Source organism: Gymnodraco acuticeps, unplaced genomic scaffold (genome assembly GCF_902827175.1).
Source record: "Gymnodraco acuticeps unplaced genomic scaffold, fGymAcu1.1, whole genome shotgun sequence".
NCBI lineage: Eukaryota > Metazoa > Chordata > Actinopteri > Perciformes > Bathydraconidae > Gymnodraco > Gymnodraco acuticeps.
This window is the reverse complement of record NW_022992227.1, coordinates 2476-24947: the sequence shown is the minus strand read 5'-3', so window position 1 is coordinate 24947 and position 22472 is coordinate 2476. Positions and strand designations below refer to the sequence as shown.

The following is a 22472-nucleotide window of genomic DNA, read 5'->3' as shown; positions in this document are numbered from 1 at the left end:
GCAAAATAAGTATCTGTTCACTTCATTTTTTACAATTTTATATTCGTTTTTTTCATTAAATAATAATGACAGCTAAAATCCAATGCCGAGGTCTTTTTTATGTTTTTTAGTGATAGACTCCTGAGAACAGCAATGTAATACTTCTCCTTTTCCGTCTCCAGTGTTCTGTCTATTGTCCGAATGAGTATCACATTTCGGCATAGAGAGATTTCTCTAGCCACAGCTTCCTGCTTAGGCAGCCTCTCCTTTGCTTTATTCCAAACCCTAACCACACTTCCTGATTCTGAACTCTTAAAGCCTGACAAAGCCCAGAGCGCAGTCACTTCTCTAGCTTCCCCTTCTACTGTACCTCTACCATCAATCAGATGTTAAAAAATGCTTCACTGATGTCTCTTGCCTTCCCCTGACCCTTCCCTCCATCTCCCCCTTTTTCCTCTGTCTCTTACCCGTGCTCTTGCAGTTCTCCATGTCAGGCTCCAGTTCCCAGCCTTCGTAACAAGAACATTTCACACTGAACTTGTCCTGTTCGCAGCGTTGACTGCACTTAAGGTGTTTGGCGCAGAAGCTCTGGATTTGACAGGTCTTGTTGTCGACCCCCAACTCCATGCCCAGGGGACAGGAACAGATCACCCCCTCGCCAGGGGCCACTGTGCAGTTATGGCTGCAGTCACCATTGTCCAGTGAACACAGGTCTGTGAGACAAAAGATAGAACTGTTATTAAACCTCTTAATACATAATTTAAGATGCAGAAGTTTGACTTGCTGTTATGGCATTCCCTGTAATGAAACGCAGCCTGGTTCCTGTTGTCTCTTACCGCAGAGTTTCTCATCGGAGCCATCTGGGCAGTCATCAGTGCCATCGCAAAGTTTCTCTGCAGGCAGGCAGATGGTGGAGTCATTGGCACACACATGGTGAGAGAGCTTACACACCAGCGCCTCACAGTTGTCCTCGTCGGAGTTGTCCTCACAGTCGCTGTCGCCGTCGCACACCCAGGCTTTGCTGATACAGCGTGCTACGGGCAGAAGGCAGGCTTACTTAAAAAAAAAGTAACAAACTTTTCTTGAATTGTATTTAAACTATGGTCTTCTTACCAGAGTCCCTACAGCCAAACTTGACAGCTGGATCGCACATGTGTGTGACGCCCTCACAGTTCTTCTCATCGCTCAGGTCCATGCAGTCGGTGTCCCCGTCGCAGCGCCATCGCAGCGGGATGCACAGGCCGTCCATCCGACACTGAAACTCATCTGTATGACAACCTCCAGGGGGACGCGTGGCTGTGGAGAGGAAGATGTCATAAAGCTTTGAAATGTTATTGTCTTCAACCCTTGGCTGTATTAATCAAATCAGGATACATAGCCTGGAGCAGAGACAATGCAGAAACAAACAAAACTAATGAGCTGTCTGTTGGATATCTGGATGGCAACACGTCTTAGCAACGGGAAAGACTAAGCAGATTCAAGCGGGTCATTGTTTTAGTCATGAACACTAGCTACCGATGAATAATTTTTGTTATTGTTTCAATGTTGATCTTAACAGCATAACAATTAATATTTATTAGTATCTTAACAGTTATTATATCACTCGCTAAGTGGCTAGTGAGAGAGTTTTTTAATGCCGTGGTGGTACCCTTTAGACTGGGCCAGTGTGCACCAGAGATTTATTCAACGACTGAATAAAGTGTAAATACTATGATTAAGTGCCTATCAGCTGTGTTCCAAAAGTACTATTAAATATAGGGACCATTGGCTATTTGTTTGTGAAAAGTGGCTTTAGATATTAGCTTTACTTTTTAATATTGGCTATTTTATAAAAGTTCTGCTTGGTGAATAGGGGGCATGTTTTCTTGAATAAAAATGAAGAGCAACGTTGCATCAGATGCAAACAGGTTAGGATCATGAAGAAATGGGCTAACATACATTTGAGTAAAAGCTGGTATGAAATGCGATCAGGCCATCTGTCTATCTCATGATTATATTTATAATATAATGATCTTAATACAAATAATTACCACTGAGATTAAGTCTGGATGAATGTAGCATAAAACCATACCAGTTGGTGTTAATAGATTTCACAAACATTTAAGTGGTTTTGTTGTCTTAATTACAGGGTAAAGCATCCCCCATTCGGGGCTCTGTAGAAACCAACACAGGAAGTCAAAACCAACATCAATTGAGAGCAGATGTAGGCTAAAAGACATGAATGAAGAAATGCATATAAGTGTTACGTGATTTTGTAGATAACTCACAAAAATATGTATGAGTCAACTTGATATCAAAACACTTAGAGATTAAGTTTGAGCATGGTGGTCTGATTTGTACAAATATCAAAACAATCTTAATTTCGTATTTCTTAAATACAACAGTGAAGAGTTTCCTAGCTGTCCCCCCTGACCAACAGGTTGTAACACTGACCCTGGTTGGTGCAGTTAGCGTGTGTCTCGTCGCTGTAGTCCCCGCAGTCATTATCTCCGTCACAGGTCCAGTAATCTGGGATGCAGCGGCCGCTGTTACACTTGAACTGAGCGCTGGAGCAGGAGTGACTACAGCCCGCCTCGTCGCTGTTGTCCCCGCAGTCGTTATCTGAAAAACAATCACAGTCAAACACCAACTCTCGCAATATGAGGCGCCCACTGCCTCACAGGGAAAAATATATAAATATGCAAAAAGTAATAGATTTTTTTCTTTCACATTTAAAACAGTGACAATGAAAACAATGGAAAACAAATGAAATAGAATATGAGAGATTGAATAATGACAGAAACTGCATAGATCAGACCATGCACCATGAGGGAATGTACCAAATGCTGATACATTGAGCTGGCAGCAAAGCATTTTTAACCATAATATAGGGTCACCTGATGCATAACCTTGCATACTTTTAACAGCAGTTATTTCCATGGTAATCAGGGAAAGATAATCTATTATGTGAAAAGATTATGATATTTCTGATAATTAAACCTGCCATTCCTTTAAATCTACACCAAATAAAATGAGTTAAATTAATTTGGCTGACTGAATACTGCACTGCAATATATAAAATTAAACTTAGGTTCAAACATATTATGTGCTGAAGCCTACAGTAAATTACTAGCAGCATTATTGGCCTCAGCATGTGGCCATGTTCAATTAGCAGACAAGCAGCCTAACTAATGGCCAGCTTGACCAGTTTTAGCCAATTTCTAGGCTTGCATCATGGCTGTGGTGGTGCATGTTGATCTATGCACTAACCGGTGAGGTTTGGACAATTCAACTCATCAGAGCCGTCCCCACAATCCTTTTCTGAAAGACAGAACCAATGGAAGATAGCAGAGTGGGCGAACAGCACAACACGGAACAACAAAACCAACAACACAGAACAACAAAAGACTGGAGAAACAATAAACGTAAAAACAAGCAAACGTAGACAAAAATTTGCCAATTTTACGGTGGTGGAAAAACATGCTCAGCAAATGCGTGATGAAGGAAAGCGAGGAGTTGCAACGGTAAATGTTCACATGGAAGGAAAAGAGGAGAGAAAAAAAGAACTGACCATTATCACAGCGCCAGTTCACGTTGATGCAGCGTCCGTTGTTGCAGGTAAACTGGGTGAGGGGGAAACATGTGGGGTAGGCTGTGAAAAAAAACTACAGTTTAGACACTTATTATTAAACTGACCTACAGTTAAAGACCAAACCACAGAAGTAGACCAACCACAGGAAGCAGGCTCATCTGACCGATCACCGCAGTCATCGTCCAGGTCACATGTCCAGGAAATAGGGATGCAGCGCCCACTGGCACACGAGTACTGATTTGGTGGGCAGGTACGAGCTAAAAGACAAAAAGGTTGATGTAATGTCCCATGTGAAAGTCAAAAAAGTCGGATTTTGGTACAGGGTGTATATTTGTTTGTGTACCAGCGCAGGTGGTGTTGGATTCATCCTCATCGTTCCCACAGTCGTTGTCCCCGTCACAAAGCCAGCGCAGAGGGATGCAGCGGTTGTTCTTGCACTTAAATCTGTCTGTGGGGCAGGTGTGCTGGTCTGCAGAGAAGAAAGAAAGCATTGAAGGGTTAGAGGAAACAGAGAAAAATGAGAAGCCATGTGGGAAGAAGTGTAGGAGGGAATGGAAAGATGGAGGGACGTGAGGTGCCAAAGGTTGAAAGAGAGAGCAAAAAGTCTAGCTGTTTTGGAAGTGCTTTTGTTTTGTCTGGGACGTTAACATGTCTGCACTGTAACCACCAGACCGACAGACGGACAGAGAGCTTTACCAGACCCACAGACATAGCTACATTCCTCCTTGCACAAACACACACACCACGCATATTATGCACTGACATATACACCAATTAGCACATATAAACACAGTCACTATTTCACAGACTGCTCCTTCATTTCATTTTGGCATCTAACAACTATTGCCCAAGGTCATCTCACTCCAAAACGATGTTATATATGGTCTGAGTAAGTGTGTGTGTGTGTGTGTGTGTGTGTGTGTGTGTGTGTGTGTGTGTGTGTGTGTGTGTGTGTGTGTGTGTGTGTGTGTGTGTGTGTGTGTGTGTGTGGAAACGTACGGCACAGCTCCGGAGCTTCGTCGCTGTTGTCCAGACAGTCATTGTCTCCGTCACACTTCCAGCGCTCCTGGATGCAGCGGTTGTTCTTACAAGCAAACTCCCCAAACTGGCACTGGGGAGGAGGCACGTAAGACGGGTTGGCTGTGAAAGGAGAGTTAGAGGAAAGGAGGAATGAAAGGTGTTTTAAAAAGGAGGAAATTGAGGACATGAAAAATAGCAAAATACAGTTTTGGATTAAAAAAACAGATGGGTTTCGGGAAAATAGCAATTAAAAGGAAATCAAAAAAGCCATGTGTCTAAATGCACCTCACATATAGTAGACTGATGCTGAGCTGACTGGTGATGGAATAAAAAAACAAGAAGAAAGTGGGGCAGACAAATAACAGTCACATATCAAGTGCAGCATTAAATGCATGTTTAATCTTTGAGTTTTATTAAGACTGGGTCGGAGCAGTTTATTTTATTTTCGGTTTGTTATTGGACTGGATTTGTATTTAATCGACTCTGGCATGGGCAAAATACCAGGAAAACGTTGCAAATTTAAAAAATAATAATGAAGGGTGTATATTGGACTGCATTAAGTCATGCCAGTGCTCCTGTTGTTGTCTGCATTTGTTTTTTTATCAAATATCCTTCAGTCTCACATCAGATACAAAGCATTGGTGGACCTACCCTTGCAGCTGGTGTTGTCAGCTGGCTCTAGTATCTGGTCTTCTGCACAGGCACACTGCCTGTTTTCTGGTGTAGCGAGACACAGACTGCTGCAGCCGCCGTTGTTTACACGACACGCATTGGAGCCTTCAGGTAAACAATTTTTTTTTTTTATGGGAACACAAATTAACATTAACTATGCGTGATCGTGTATTTTGACAATCATAGTGTCTGGATTAACATGGATGGATAGAAGAATATTGTATTTGTGATGCTACCTTGCTGCTGCTGGGCGTCAAACATGCGGATTTCAAAGATCGGTGGCCTCTCGTTTCGCAGCAGAGTGGCCGTGCCAGTGGTGGTGTCCAACTTGAAAATGCTGCCACTTCGATACTCGTTCCAGAACAGGAAGTGTTTATAGTGACAAAGACCAAAGGCGTGGTTCAGCTCCTGACCTTCATACACCGTCTGGTAATATGTGAAAAGCAACACGATAGTAAAGAATGCTTTAAAAAAACAGCAAGCTGTGTCCAGGATTACAGCTTCTATTCATTTGTTGTGACAATATGTGATATGATTTACCTTCTTTGATTCCTACCAGTTAACATTTGAGTTAATCATACTACAAACCTTTAAATAAAGGTGTCAAAAAAAAAATCTGCTATGTGGCCCTAAAATACAATTTTCAGTGGTATTCAGAGTATGTAAGTAATTCATTCGATGTTAACCATAATATTATACATGTGAATTCCAAAAACAACACCATAAAACCAAAATATAACCAACACACAGACTACTGGAAGCAAAATATCATCAATATAGCCACAAGGAGTGACCAGTAAGCCCTCGGACTGTGAGCTGCATTGTGATGGACCACCCACAGTCTCCCATGGCTCTAAGACTCACTCCCTAATAGCTCGCTTACCGATTGTCATACCCGGTCAGAATAATCCCCTGCCTTCATTCCCGTGAACCAGACTGCAATAAAATAATCCTGTTGATGGTGAGCGTGTGCTGACCTTGCGCTCTGTGCTGTTGAGGTACACCATCTCAATGCGGTCGTAGTAGGCGTCCACCCAGTAGAGGATGCCCTGCGGGATGTCCAGGCTGAGGCCGTTGGGCCACAGCACCGTTTTGCTGGTCAGGAACACGTTTCGGTTCGAGCCGTCCATCCAAGCCCGCTCAATTTTCCCACGCTTGCTCTCCTTAGGGTCCTCCTCCCAGTCCGTCCAGTACATCCACCTGAAAAAGAACAAGGGAACATTTGTGGGACAAGTACCAACACAAATGTGATAGCACAACAGAAAAAAACATTGTAGTTGGTTGGGCTCCTTGGAAAATCTGTGGCAATAATGGAGTCATTGATATTTTATGTAGCTGCCCTATAGCGCACAACACTCATGAGAGCAGTGAGAAAGGTGTTTCTGCAGTGTTTAGCAGTATATCTGCCCACAGGAAAACAAAGTTTCCTCCAACGTACTTTAATACCTGCCACTTGCCTTTAGTGCTCCACGCTTAGCCAGTCTGCTGGCTGTCTACCCCATCATGCTAAAGTAAACACAACCCCCCCCTTGGCTGAAATATGACTGACATTAGCATTAAGTTTTCATATTTCCTTCTCTGTCTGTATCCGTCCTTTCCTTTCTGCAAATGTCTCCTTATCCTCCCTTCTCTCTCTCTGAGCCTGATTGATTACAGGCATTAGTTGAGGCGAGTGCCTTTCCCCTGGGAAGTGTGTGGACACACATCACCCTGTCACTAGTAATCCAAAGACTGTGTGTGTTTGTTTGAGTGTGTGCTTCTCAAGAGAGAGCCCAATAGGTCATAGCAATAAGAAACATCCACAGCAAGATTAAGAGCTATTTGAAAAAGTGCGAGAGAGATTTGGGTGTGTGTTAATAAGCTTGTGGAGGAAATCTACCAAGTAATGCACAAAATGCTCCATCTGTCTTATTAAGTAGCGTGTGATAAGTGAAATCATTAGGGACGATATGTCTTGTGGAGGGATATTGGTCAACAAAACAGATGGGATGAAGAGGAAGAGGAAAAAATGCTCTCTGCTGGAAAATGTGAAGAGACACAAACAAGAACTGAAGAAAGAAGGGTAAATGGGTGCAAGCAGTGATTATTAGAAGCGTTAAACAGCTCATATATGAGGGATAAGTGAGGTGGGAAGTAACTAAGCAGATTTACTCAAGTACTGTACTTAAAGGGGACCTATCATGCAAAATGCACTTTTGTACGTCTTTTATACATGAATATGTGTCCTCGGTGTGTCAGGGAACTCACCAAGTGTCAGAAAACATAACCTTCTCTCTTTTCCTCCATACCCAAATCTCTAAAAATGGAGCTGCAACGGGACTGATTATTATTTGAATTTTTCTGACGTCAGAAAAGGGGTGCTCCGCCTATATGGGCAACTCTCCACCTATCAGGGGAATGAGAGACTGCTCGAAAGCGCTGGAGACGCTACATATGCCAGGCCTGTAAGTGGCGCTGTAGTCTGCCACAAAAGCAGAATCAGCCCTTGCAAAAACAGGGCTGGAAAAGAGCAAATGGAGCAAAATGAGGCATGGCTAAAATGCATGATCTGTTTGGTATTTTGAAAAAAAAACTTCACAGACATGTTTTATATAGGTATAGCCCTACAATATATGTTTCAAATATAGCATGATAGGTCCACTTTAAGTAACATTCTGAGGTACTTGTTCTTTACTTGAGTATTTCCATTTTATGCTACTTGGTACTTTAACTCCACTACAATTCAGAGGTAACTCGTGTACTTTAACTCCACTACAATTCAGAGGTAACTAGTGTACTTTAACTCCACTACATTTATTGAATACCTTTAGTTACTTTACAGATTTGGATTAATGATGTGAAATATAATCAACACTAGAATAATTCTTTAGTTACACCTGGAGTAAATACACAAGGTACCCTGCAGTATACAAAGTAATTAAAACTAGCTGCACCTTTACCAGCTTTGAGAACACTTTCATGCATCAATCCTTATAATCAAAATATATTATATATTATTCTGAAATGAGTCCATTTGGTAAATCAGTACTTTTACGTTTGGTACTTTAAGTATATTTTGATGCTAATACTTTTTTACATTTAATTGAGTAACCTTTTGATTGCAGGACTTTTACTTGTAACAGAGTATTCCTTCCTACACACTAATACTTTTACTTAAGTACAAGAGCTGAAGACTTCTTCCACCTCTGGATACGAGTTTGCTGAGTGATAGACCATCTGTAATTATTTTGGACAGCTGACCATAACAAATGACCTCCTATCATTATCTCTTACCGTATGTTGCCTGACCACAAAGAAGCACACACGACATGCATGCATCATAATCCATTAAACAGCCAGCTTAGAGTCAGCGTTATTTTAACTGCTGCCTAAACCTCTGCTGTGCCTCGACATCTCAACTCTCATTTTTACAGGAAATGTATCCATTTTCTCTGGATCAAAAATACAATTCAATTCCTCCCTCCATCTCTTTCTCTCCTTACCCGTGCAGTGGATCAACTACAATGGCGCGAGGGTGAGTCATTTTCCCCTCAATGAGAGTTTTGCGTGTCTGTGAAGCCTTTTCCAGCCGAGCCACACTGATGGTTTTCTTCGGCCCGTCATCGGTCCAGTACAGGTTGTCCGCCATCCAGTCCACAGCTATGCCCTCTACGGTGTGGATTCCTGAAACAAACATGTGCTGCTGGTGAGAGGCCTTTTGTAACAACACACATAACACATTATTGGCTAAAAATGTATTTTTATAAGCGTAAATCACAAGATATATAGTGTTATGCTTTTAGATTTGAACCTCAATGCCTGCTGATGCATACAGCTTGTTGTAGACTTTTAAACAATGGAAAGCTACCCATTTCTTTTCAATGGGATTATGTGGAGAAATAAAGGCTAGATAAATTAAATATATTTTTGTTTGAAAGATTGAAGGCTTGTGAAAAAGTCTATGGTTGTTTATCACTTGTTGTAAACCTTTGTACTGTGGCCCTGCTTTAAAAGCCTTAACATGGGCCAAACCCATACCTTTACCTTGAATGTGTTTGTGCATTTGTAACTAGCGTAACCTTGAGAATCAATGCAATTGACTAGATCCAAAGATTCATTACAACCAACATTTCAACACATAAACAAACCAAATGTTCTTTCATTGCTCAACTTGAAACTCATATTAATCCTTATTTTAGTCTGTTCTCAAATGAACCGTCATTTCTGTACCTTCTTTCACAATAGTATCCCTTTCTGTTCCATCAATTTTCTGTCGCCCGATGATGTAGCTGGTGGCGTCCGCAAAGTAGATGAACTCGCTCTGAGCGTGGAAGTCCAGAGCTCTCGGGTTCATCAGATTCTCGATGGGGATCATGTATTCGTCTGGCACCTTGGCATTCATGTCCATGCCCCGGATGACCCCTGGGCGACCTTTGCCGTAGACCAGGAAGAGCTCATGCTCAGGTTCTGCAGCAAAACAAGAAAACAAAGGTAAGAAAAAGTAGCTTCAACCTGTAAATGTACACTACTCAGCAGAGGCAGTTAACATTAACCTCCTCTCAGCCTTTCAATACCTAAAGAATTCTGTTGACAAAGACGCAAACCATGCTGACTCAGGACTCTTTTTCCTTTACAAATAATGTGTATTGATTAAGCAAGTTCATTAAAGACAAGATCAGCAAAAGCCTTAAATTAAAATTAAGTGATTTTCAATTGAGAAGCAGGGAGAAGAGAGGAGGAGTTGCCTCTACTTAAATGAATTGTGTCATTTTCAAGGACAGTGTATTGTGAGGAGGCGGATCAATATAATGCTATTATTGGCTGGCAGAATATTAAAACACTTCTCTGAACAAGCTGAATCAGGCTAACAGCTTCATGGGGAGGTCAGTGCAGAGTTAAGAGACAGCCTAAGTTATGTTCTGCTCAGCTACTTTGTTCACAGCTCTCTCTCAGTCTGTACCCCAGAGGAGAGCTGCATCCCTAAACCAACCTTGGCTGCCCTTGGCTTTAGGTCTATTGAGCTCCAGAGTTTATACTTACAGTGAGGCTGGGAGCATGCACACGTTTGTGCTGAATCTGCAGTGTGCTTCAGTGCAGTGGCTCCCAAGCCTTTTTTATAAGACTTGCCTCCACAGCCCTACTGAATGTATGCAGCCCCTCATTGACAAAACCCATTAGGTCCAAATAATTCTCGCTTAGATGTATTGAAATTGGATATTATTTAATACGTAAAATTATACAAAAGAAGATATTTTTAAAATAACATTTGCATACGGAACATTCAATGTTGCTGTTTGTTTGGTAATGTTTTAGGCTAAATCTCCTACTTGGAGTAGCATAAGCTGGATGTCAAGGAACTATTTAAACGTTTTTCAAATCAGGACAACTATAACAACTGACCAGTGGCGGCCGGCCCATAGGGGCGCTAGGGGCGCCGCCCCACCTCTTCCCACATTCAAAAAAAAAATATTCAAAAAAATATTAAATAAAAAAAAAAATATTCAAAAAATATATATTTAAAAAATATATATATTTTATATTTTTATTTGTAATGAACAAGGTAAATATCATACAATTGGTATCAGTAAAATGTATAATCTACAATAAAATCTCGTTTAAAATTGTGTTACGATGTCTAAAGTTACCGATAAGTCACATGTTTCCTGCCTGGCCTTGCCCATGGCATTAGTTTATCATTACCGGGCGGATCCCCCGAGCCAAACAGCAGCAACCAGCACGTTGCAAAAGTCTCAATAGTAAACTGTGCCGCCGAAACATAATTTCAGCTAATCAGCGCCGTCAAATATTTTGGTCACGAGGGCGCTCACGTTGGCACCCACGTTGCTTACGTGACGTGAGTTGTTTTTTAGACTCGTGAGTGACCAAGGTGACGCAGTATTTAGAATGGTGTGCAGGTGGAGTCGCCGGACCTCGGTCCGCACCCAATTCCGTGCAAGAGCTACTCTCCAATCCTTTCCAAAGGAGAAGTTTGGGAGATAAATTGATACTTAAAGACCTTGGACCGGACCAACCCGATTTGTATATATCACAGCAAGCTCGTGAAAAAGACAAAACGTATCAACGAGGCTAGCTGGATACAAACAGGTAAATGCTATCTTTTGTTTCCCATGCTTGCTCTTCAAACAGCCGGGGACAGATACGATCTGTTCAGAAACTAGACAAAAGTTAAACAAGTACAAACCACAGACTGCCTGTGTCATGGAGAATACAGTCGCTGGTTTATGTATGTCTGTATAGGCCGTTGTTGTGAGTGTGGACGGTCGGAACATATATAACTTTAGCTTAGCCAGGCTCCATTCAGAAAACAAGTATTCTAAAAGGTTTTTCGTCTGTCTGCAGACTTGTCAAAGCATTAATTCATGGTTTCTACTAACCAGTATCAGTATGTTGTTACGTCGGCATCATTTAGAAACGTGTATTACAATTTAATCACGGTAAAATATGTTCATTTTGTTGTAGTTGTAGCTCCCGAGCCAGCGCGTCTTGTTTGAATGATGCGAGTAAACACAGCTGGCAGCCGCGGTAAAACTCGAGCGACTAGAGCGATGCGATAGGAGCGTTTAGAGCGAAGCGAATATTCGCATCGCGTCCGGTCTGAACGCAGCATTAAAGCGAGCTCCGCGCTGCACTGGAAACGCGCCATTACATCACCAGAAGTCCTAATTTAAGGGGTCATTTCTCCCAAAAAAAATTTTTTTACTCACTATATCAAAAGCCCCACCAAAAATATTTTCCACCAGCCGCCACTGCAACTGACTAGCCATCACTTTTAGTTGTCATTGTTATAATTGATCCATAAGGCTTATTTTAGGCAACTGGTCGTGTCTCAATTCAGGGGCTACATTCTTTGGAGGACCCAGCCTACGCGGTCCACGGAGGACCCAGCCCACGTAGACCAGGTATAGGCTGGACCGAGCAGAGGACCATGGTCAGGTAAATAAGATTAAACTGTTCCTTTAGCCCCCAGTAATGTTACATTAGTAAGTAAACAAGTACATTATATATAGCTGATGTAATTTAATCATATTATTTCATATTTAAAATAAGTCTTAATTTTTCTGTACTAATGTAAGCATTGGGTTGAGAGGTCATGTGTTTTGAGCATGTCCTGAAGTTGTGAAGGAGAGCTTGTGTGTCTCTACAATAATAAACGGAGTCGCTGTCTGTGACGCTCCAAAAAGTACTAAAGTTCCTGAGGTCGCGTTTGCGTACAATACCAGTGTACATTCCAGCACAGGCTTCACGCCATATTTTCTCACGCATGGCAGGGAGGCCAGGACTCCTGTAGATGTTTTACTGGGTTAAAAGCGGGATGATCTGGAGCAGGGTCCCCGGGAAGACTTTGCTGGTTCCCTTCTCAGACGCTTGGACGTGGCGTTTGATCAAACAAGGGATAACAATTTTGCTGCAAGCAGAAGTCGTACTATGACGCCAGAGTGAGGCACGTCCCGTATGAAGTCGGGGATTTGGTGTGGTTAAATGATCCCACTGAGAGCCGCCGTAAACTGGCTCCCCACTGGAAGGGGCCTTATCTGGTGCAGAGGCGAATGGATAGGGGTGATGAAGTGGGGGTCACGTACCAACTAAGTAGCCCGTTTGGGGATGAAGCCTCTCTCCAAACTGTCCATTATGACAGGCTACGGCGATACAACCTGCCGGTAGCCTTTCCCTTGGGGGGACCATCAAGGTCTTTCTTAAACCTTTCTCAGCCTCTTCCGTTGCAGGATGCAGTCTCCCCACAGAGCTCTGGACGCTTGAGATTTTCCGATGGGGAAAGTGTGATCTTGGGCCGGGTTCTGGGGCTGGTGATTCCCCTGAGCTCGAACAAGCCGCACCGACGGTGTCCCGGGCTGGGAGGTTAGCGCGGCCTCCTGTCTGCTTTATGGACTTTGTTATGGGCTGAATGACTGGTGTTTACATGCTTGTGTGCTTCTTTTCTCCTGTGTATTCTATGCTGCATAATTGTGTTTTTTGTTCATGTTTCAAGGGTGCAGGACAGGGGAATAGGTTATGTCATACCAAGTTTGATGTCTTATTTGAGCTGTGGATGTGTTTTGTTTGTCATTGTTTTTATTCAAAGATTTTTTTTTTTTTTTTTTAAATGTACATCATGCGTACATGTATTGTTCTGCAGGGTATTATGTAATTGTTAAGTTTTTGGGGTTTTTCGTTGTTGTATTGTTTTTTTTCTGTGAGGGCCTAAGATATTCTAAAAAATAATATTTGAAAACATTAAAAAAACAAACATTTTTTATAAAATATTTTTTTTAAATATGTTTTTGTTGTTACATTTTTCATTAGTTTTACCAAAATAACTTGATTTAATTGTATTTAAAATAATATTTCCAAAGAAATAAATCCTTCGAATCTGCCTGTTCAGTTTCTGTTGGAATGTGAAGGGTTAAATGCCGTCTCTGCGAGTTATGTGAAGACGGGAGAGCTTGTTGGTCCCTCTCTACATTCACAGAGGGCCAGCTAACTCAATGAGAGAGTAATGTCAAATGACAGTACAATTGACCAATCATATCTTCCCTCTAAATGGGCGGGCTTTATTTTCGCGGACTTTATGACATGTCCGCCCGCAGGTCTATGCAAGTGGTGCAGTGACGCGTCCTATAACCCGGAAGTAAGCTTCGCTCGGATTCCCTCGACAGAAAGCATTGGGATTTCTCCAGAGGGTTTTGGAAAATAGCTCGAAATAAGGTCTGTGGAAAACGAACCTGTTAGATAAATGCACGTTTTGTTCAGCCGGATAATATCCACATGTCTACCCTACTTTTATTATTTTCGAATCATAAATCTAATCGATATATTTATGATCGATAGATTTATGATTAGCATAAGTTCGTTCATGATGGCTCATTGATAGTGATGACATCGTTGCGAAATTATTATCCGAGTCATTTTCAAGATTGAGTTACAATGATAAACTGGAGTGGCAAAGGATCAGCTGAATGACCCGCCATCAAGTGCTTCATCCAAAAGGACAGGAGGATGGACTTTGTGTTTCAGTGATTTGATCATCATAGGTAGGCCTAAGTCATTTTCAATGTGGGCCGCCGTGCCGACATAATTCATTTTTAATTGTTACTTGGCTGTGGGTGCCCTGTCATGATAGGTGTTTATATAAATGGTGTTGTTTTGTGTGGTAGAGGGTCGCTGTCATTGATGCGTTTTGCACCCCGGGCCGCTGTTTTGATATTCCGATGAAGTATACGCTGTGACGTAATATCTCTTCTTTTCTTTCGAGGGAAGGGGGGTCAGAGGGCCTAGGTATAAAAGTCACGGCTCGCCACTGGTTTTGAGCATGCGCAGTCTGTCCTGAAGTTGTGAAGGAGAGCGTGTGTGTGACTCGACAATAATAAACGAATAAAAAATTACTAAAGTTCCTGAGTTCTTGTTACACAAAAGTATCTTTGAAGCCTTAACACCTCGGACGTTACACTAATAAAACAATATGTTTTTTTAAGTGAACAACAGCATGTTGTATATAGATTGATTCTTAACAATATTAGTGTTCTAATCTTAATAGCTGTTCCCCTAAACCAGCCCAGATGATTCCCACTGACACCAGGTCAGCACCTCCAGGTCCAGCAGCAACGTGACCCCCCGCTCTGCTGAAATACACAATTAAACATTTTCTATGACCTATTTTTTGTATTAATCAAATTAAACTGAAGACAGTTTAATGACCTAGAGATATCCTATTATTCCACTGCTTATGTACACATGTTGTAAATAATGGTTAAAACCTCAGTAAATGAAATAAACAATATGTTTAACAATTACTATTTTAATTTAATTTTGTATTTTCATCTTATCACAAAGTAGAGGTAAGAATATATCCATCCTCTCTCTGCAGCTTCATGTCTTCTATTATTATAGCTTTCATCATTGAGACAGAGGAAATCAGTCATGTACTTTAACATCACCAGCAGCAACACAAATATCAGCAGAAGTGTGTTTATTGAGTTGTTTATTTGTATTATATGTGCAGCAAGTAGAAGCAGCTGTTTGGGGAATCAGACAGACTCAAGCTATAATCGTCTATTAAAAGAAAGGACACATGCAAAATCAAATTCTGAAACTAAGACACAAGTCTGTAGGATGGCAGTAAGCAGAGGTCTGGGTGGAGGATGTTCCTGATGCACCACGGGGGTCCAGGTGGATGGCTGTGCACTTTTCAGATTAGGGGTCCTTAGCAGATCCATTTCTCCAGAATGTTCCTAATTACAGAGAAAAACAAGAGAAAAATAAAAAAGTGAATTAATCATATTAAACACAGGGTTGCAAAACTATTATTGCAACATGTAACTCTAAGCATTTCAGACAAACAATCCTTAAAGGATCATTTAAAAATGATGTACTGTTTAGGTTTTTAAAAAACTAAAGAGATGAAGTGACAGTCACAGCTTGCATCCCTTTGACAGCACAAACTAACATCAAGCTAAAGGCTGCTGTCTATTTTTGATTGTGTTATTATTATGGGATTAGGATAAATTAAATAAACTTTAACCTAAATAAAAGAAATCTGGTGGAAATATTTAAAATAGGCTCCTTTTTAGCCCTACCTCAAAGCAGCATGAGCTGAATATAAAGGTTGTAATGTTGTCCCAAAGTTTAATAAACAGTAAAACATTGCAACATGTCAGAGAAATAAATAAAGCAAACAGCAGCTACACGTCAGGGTAGCCTTTTATAAATCCCACCGTACTGTAGGCTATACCGGTCTAAATGTTTTCACTTTGGTCTATTTATGTAATATAAAGTATAACGTATCTATAACAGAGCCAAGATCTCTGTATGACTTTAGTAAACTTCTGAATTGAATTAAAAACAAGTGTAAACAACAGTGCAGTACGTCCAGCTAGCTAGTTAGCGTCACTAACGTCACGTATTTAACCGTATTATTTAACGAAAATGTACGTTTTAATGCCACTTGGGTTTGACGTGTGTGACGTTAGTTAATTTAAAGTAAGTTAAAACCCAATACTCACATTTATTAGTGATTCTTCCGCTTGCTGCTGCTTTTAAATCCACTCTGCTGGGGAGACCGGATCGCCATTTCACCCTGGGATATGCTAGGCCGCGGAGTGTACATCAGATGTATCCTTCAAATTGGGGAAAAGTAGGCTGCATTCGTGGGCCGCATTCGGAGGACTCGTCTTTTTTTAAAATTGGGACACCAATTAACAACGGGTGCAGCCCCTGAATTGAGACACGGCTAGTATATCTGCTTACTTTTAGCTAGTGCTGGGGGGAAACGATTATTTTGAAAACGATTAATCGGGCGATTATTTGATCGATTAGTCGACTAATCTAACGATTATTTTTCTGTTGTTCAATTCATAAAAAACGTAATGTAAACATTTTTTTTTTCACGATACTGTGTCTCAGGGGATCTTAATATTTAAGAACCTATTAATGTGTTATACCAGATTAACGGAAATAATCTCAGCTAACTGACGATACAAACCATGTTTACCAAAACAAAACACAAGTCTCATAAGAAGCATCTAAATGACCCCTGAGCGAAAAATGCTAACGGACATTGGCACAGAACTCAAGATAAAAGTACCCTTATTACTTATCGTAGCTGCACATACAAGATATCCGATTAAAGCTGAGACTCCACAGATTATGTAGGTATATAGTATCATCACTGAGTGATCCGGACTCGCGACAGGGGAAGCAAATACAGTCATCACAACACGTACCTTCACAGAGCTTCTCGGGAGATCGTCTCACCACCGTAATCTGATCAAAAGACGTGTTCAATGGCATTAAAATGAGAAAAAACGCGGCTGAATCGGTTAATCCATAGGTTTTTAACGTCTATGTATACAAAAATGATTGAATTTATAATCCATAATTCCATTTTATGTAAAAATCGGAGAGCAAATGCTAGCTGCTAATGGTAGCCGCCACAGCTAGCTGCTGCTTCTGCTAGGCTATGCAGCAGTCTCAGTGAGATATAAATATATAAATATCTTTGCGTTTTGGACTAACTTTAAAATATTCCCATGCTTTTGAAGACCTAGGGCGAGATGTTTTCGTTTGGGGGCTTCGTGCGCAATCCTGTGAGGAGGAGGTGGTAGCCGTTTCAGTCTCCATTGTGTTTGAAGTGCGATTGCGAACTGCTTGTTGCTTTGGGTGACCCACGTGTGTGTAGCGACGCGTCGACGCGGAAATATGTCGTCGACGATATTTTGAAGTCGACATCGTCGACGCGTCGCTACAGCACTACTTTTAGCCAACTAGTGGAACAGTTTTGCCATTAGCGCCATTTTAGCTTACTATTTATATTTCAGTTGTGTAACAGACTACTCAATTAATATCAAAATATGTTTTACAAAAAATAATTCATTTTTTACTTTTTTCAAATAACTTTAGCTACTTCTAATCCTTTCTCAAAGGTTTCGACCCTCTGTAACACAAGCCCAAATCAAAATTATTAATTATTTAATCACACTGTTAGTCCAACTCACTTTTGCAGGACTTCCCATCACTGCCCAGGCTGAATCCGGAGCGACAGCGGCAGGTTCGGTTCTTGTGGCCGTTCCCCAGCAGACAGATGTCCGAGCAGCCTCCCGCCTTCCCAAACTGGTCCACCTCACATGCATGGCTACGTACTGGACACAAAGGAGATCAAAGATAAAGTCAGAAATCCAGAAGCGTTATAAAGTACTCAGAATTGCACAAGATATTAAAATGTATGATTGTGTGTGTGTGTGTGTGGTGTACCTGGAGGCTGGCGTCTCTGGTGGTAGACGTGCAGCGCCCCTCCCTTGTCCACTCTGGTCACTACTTGGTAGTCTGTGCTGTTGAAGCGGTTCACTCTGATCACACTGGTCTTAGGCTGCATGTTAGCAGTGTCTGAGTTGGTGGCATACAGGTAGTTCTCAAACACAGTCAGCCCATACAGGTGCTCGATCTTAAGGAAGGGATGGTAAGGGAGAGAGTAAAAGAGAGGTAGAGGATATTAAAGTCAGTCCAAAAAATTGTATTAGATTTTTCTAACTGATTTATTCCATAACTTTTCCCTAAAATGAACTTTTACTAACTTTCACACAGTCACAGCTACCCTTGAAGACAATAAGATAGCTATGTTGTATATAAGAGTTTGACATGCTTCGATTATAATAAATATATTTTTTTGGGTTTAGCCAACACTCTAGACAAAAGTTAAGTCTGCCAAAGATTCTTTCACTATTTCCCTGTACGCAAGCAATAATACATGATGATGTGCCCCAATACATGAAAAATAATTATCACAATTCAAAGTGTAGTCAGTCTCATTTTACTTGTGTGAATCCATTAATTTCTATATTTGGAAACCACAGAGTCTATTATTGTGCTTCTACCATGGCACACAAACAAGATGGGCTCTTTTTATTTTTAATTATCCTCTATGTTTTAAAGATTTGTTTCAGTAATTTTTCCCTTGGTTAGTTTACAAGTGAGTGTTAACTGGTAATGTAGCATGAAGAAGAGGTGTTGTTTCCATGGTTAGTTTTAGTCTATATGTGATGTAGAGGGATCTTTTTGAGGTGTTATGATACACATTTCTAACAGCCACCTGCCTGCCTTTGGTTCAGAAACTATAATTTTCCCTGTGGTATTAAAAAAAGGATAAAGTGTTTAGCAGCAGTGAGTGAGAGGAACCAGAAAAGCTTCCACAGCTCACAACAGACAGAACCCGTTGACCCAATGTCGCAACAGGCTGCGCCAGCAGCATAAAACCTGAGATGGACTTGTGGTCTATCTTGTTTTGTGTGTGGAGCGAACTGGGCCATAGAGGGTGAGAAAGACAAAAATTGTTGTTATTGTAGGCTGAAAGGCTCTGCTGATGGGAAACAGTTAGCATCAGACTGTAAGAAAACAGGATTGTTTACTGCGTCACCTTTACTCACATATCCAGTCAAGACAAACCAGACCAATGCTTGTAATGAGAACAATTATTATTACAAAAAAAACATGTCTATGATATGTTTTGCTCAAAATACCAAACAGATCATGCATTTTAGATATCCCTCATATCCCTCTATTTCAGCCCTGTTAGAGAACTGCAGGTTCTGGGTCCTTAGCTTGAAAAAAAAAAAAATAGAGGAGGGGGAGCTAATGCCTGCTCAGAATTCTACGAGATACAGCTAAATGCTGCCGTGATTAAACGCCATATCATGTTCCAAACCACATCAAGGACTATTTCTGAAACAGTCTGGAGCTCAAATGCTTTTTCTCTTGCGGGTTTACCACAAGGAGAGTTCCTTTTTTTATTTCCTGCTTCTTTACACATGCTCTCTCCAGTACAGGTTAGCTCTGAGTGTTAGCGATGCTTGCTAATGTAAACAAAGACCATATTACGTCCAAAACACGTCGGGCATTGTTTCTGATAGCAACGTTTCTGATAGTGCCGTGGGTTCACATTTCGGATATTAAGTCATATCGGACGCGAATCTGGATCAGCTCCGTTGTACCCCTGTTTTTAGAGATTTGGGTACGGAGGAAAAGAGAGAGGGTTTTGTTTTCTGACACTTTGTGAGTTCCCCTACGGCTTACGGGGACACATATTTATGTATAAAAGACATCGAAAAGTGCATTTTGCATGATAGGTCCCCTTTTAAAAGGTTTCCTATGCACCTTAACAGAGCATGTCAGGCCGCAACAAACAGACACACTCTTGATAAAACAGGCGAAATGCAACACCATCAATAACACTCTAACTTTTGTCTGAAGGATGTGCATGTACTAATGACCTATCGAAGGGGCAAATACACACAGAGCAAGATATGGTAGTTATGTGAGTGTGTGTATGTGTATGTGTGTGTGTGTGTGCGTGTGCATGTGAGTTTGTCTTTGCCCTTAGGCTCAGTGAGTAGATGAAAAGCCATTACTTCTCCACATATCACGGTAAAAGCCATGGTAACAGGTTTAAGAGGCGCTGTGCTTCATCAGTGCTGCTACATCAACAGCCTGAGCATTAAACACTATTAATCAGCTGCTTTAATAAAAAGGCAAATGTCTACCGTCTTCTCTCTGCCCGTAACTCACTGGGCGAGAAAACATTACAGGAGTACACAGGAGAAACATAAGGGGCATTATAGATATAGAGGGAACTCTAAAGCACACTTAAGTTATTTTGAATTGCATCCATTGACAGCTAATTTAAGAGATTATCTTCCTGTTAATTGATGATAATTAGAGCGTGGGGGGGAGGGGTGTGCAGCTTTTCTCACCAGCAGGCCTTGGATGATGGTGTGCCGGTTCTTGCCTTCATAGTCCACCACTTCAATGTAATCCAGGTAGGCATCAGCCCAGTACACCAGCCTGCTGACCAGATCCAGCGTGATGCCGTGGGGGAAAACTATCTTACTGTCCACCAGCTTTGTTCGGTTCTGGCCATCCATGTCGCAGCGCTCCACCTTAGGGATCTGACCGTAGTCTGTGAAGAACACCTTCCTGTGGAAACAAAGGATCACACTTGATTTAGAACAGATGGATAAATAGATCGACTGTATCTGAATTTTCTTTTCATTTTACGCCTATCTGGCTTTGTTATATTTAATTGACTACCTTTATATTCATTACAGGGAGACAATAATAATCTAGTTTTAGAATGGTGAAAAGGGAAAGGTAGGAAGCATCCGTAATGGTTTGCAGCAGGCAAGATGAATTGTTCAAGTCATTTTTTTAATTAATACCAGATATAAACTCTTTATACTAAAGTTTTGCACTTTAGGTTGTAGAAAACCTCTGAATAATTGTAATTGAATAGGCTGGCAACATTAAGAAGGGACACATTTCCACTGTAGAACCAAACATAAAACATTTGTTGAATCTTTAGTTATTAAAGTAAAAGCAAAACAAGTGACTTGTCTAAAGTTAATGCTCACTGTCCCTGTAAATGTGTTAGCAAACAACAACAAAAAGCTCAATATCCTGTCCTAGTAGAGTAACAGCAAAAACAACAACCAGCACCTGGAAGATGAAGGAAATATAATTATGCAGTTTTTTGTTAATTTTCACTTTTTTGTGGCTAAATATAGCTTATAATATAGTTATGTATAACAGTCTGGGTTTAGTTCCCCCCCTCCCCAAATGACTCTGCAGACCATAACAAAAACAAAAAAAGCAGCTACAGTGAATCTCCATGACCTTGTTACTCGAAAACCCAATTACGGCAGAGGAAATTGCGTGGGGCGAAAAAGATACTGATGGCTAGAAGTATGTATACACACAAACATTCTCACAATAGTGCTATTCATTTTTTCAAACACACAAGCTCTCAGACACTCACACAAGCATGCACCACAGATATACACACACTTTCAGGAATTCAGCTGGAAGGTTTGGCCATAAACAAAAGAGCTGTAACAAAAACATGCTTTTACATTCAAAACCTTTGCACTCATTGTACCACAGTGAAACAGAACATCTGCACTCAATTACTAGCCCCCCTCTTTCCCATTTCTACTTTTTTAAAGTTGGGTAACAGCAACACATGACCGCATCTGACTCCAGTTCCATGCAGTGTGTTTATGCATTTAGGCAAAAAGCAAGATATCAAACTAACCCCATGGTGGGGTCCAGGGCGATGCCTTTGGGGTTGTAAAGCTCCTGGTCCAGGAGGGTGACACATGTCTGCCCATCCTTGTCACACACGAAGATCCTGTCGTCCACGTCATCAACAAAGTAGAAGTTTCCGGTGAGCCAGTCGATGGCCATCTGCTCCACATCTGTAGAGAAGAAAGAGCCAAGGGGTGAGGAGGGGGTAAGATACAAGAGGTGCAGGGGGGAGGCTAACACAGTGGTTTTGAATTCATTTTGTCAGGTAGATCTTGAGCGTTTGATGTTTTTGTACATACTTTTACTGATGGGTAAGATGTTTGACTCATCGTCATGTGATTAAGTACATTAGTTAGCAATTCTGTATGGCAGCTAGCTCTTCAGCTCCCTCTTTCTTTCTGCAACACTCAAGTACAGATTTTCCGGTTTAGACACGGTGCAGTTTTCTCGACTGAGATGTAAGCCAACTCCAATTAGCAAGTGTCTAGGTAATGTGTCTGTCATTCGAAGCCCCTCAGACAAACAGAACATGAGACAGGCTGCTTGTTGCTACGAGGGGCGTGATGTTGGCAGACGTGCGGTTTCCGCTGAGTTTATTTTCCTGAAGCTCAGCTCAGGGGGTAGACAAGTGTCCCACCCGAGGATGTAAATCAAACACCTAGAC

At 41.3% G+C, this 22472-nt stretch overlaps 1 protein-coding gene across 1 annotated transcript in view; it reads right to left on the bottom strand.

Moving 5' to 3' along the window:
- Positions 1–21978, bottom strand: part of LOC117539790 (low-density lipoprotein receptor-related protein 1-like) — a gene marked incomplete at both ends in the record, with an annotated part of 28139 nt that extends 6161 nt beyond the window's left edge. Inside the window, 17 exon segments of the mRNA XM_034206114.1 lie at positions 447–692; positions 816–1013; positions 1093–1275; positions 2413–2580; positions 3530–3610; positions 3691–3807; positions 3894–4019; positions 4550–4690; positions 5222–5347; positions 5479–5668; positions 6220–6442; positions 8725–8905; positions 9452–9688; positions 17731–17874; positions 17987–18176; positions 20479–20701; positions 21816–21978. Coding sequence (XP_034062005.1) covers positions 447–692; positions 816–1013; positions 1093–1275; positions 2413–2580; positions 3530–3610; positions 3691–3807; positions 3894–4019; positions 4550–4690; positions 5222–5347; positions 5479–5668; positions 6220–6442; positions 8725–8905; positions 9452–9688; positions 17731–17874; positions 17987–18176; positions 20479–20701; positions 21816–21978 — 2937 coding nt within the window.
- Between the last annotated feature and the right edge of the window lie 494 nt (positions 21979–22472).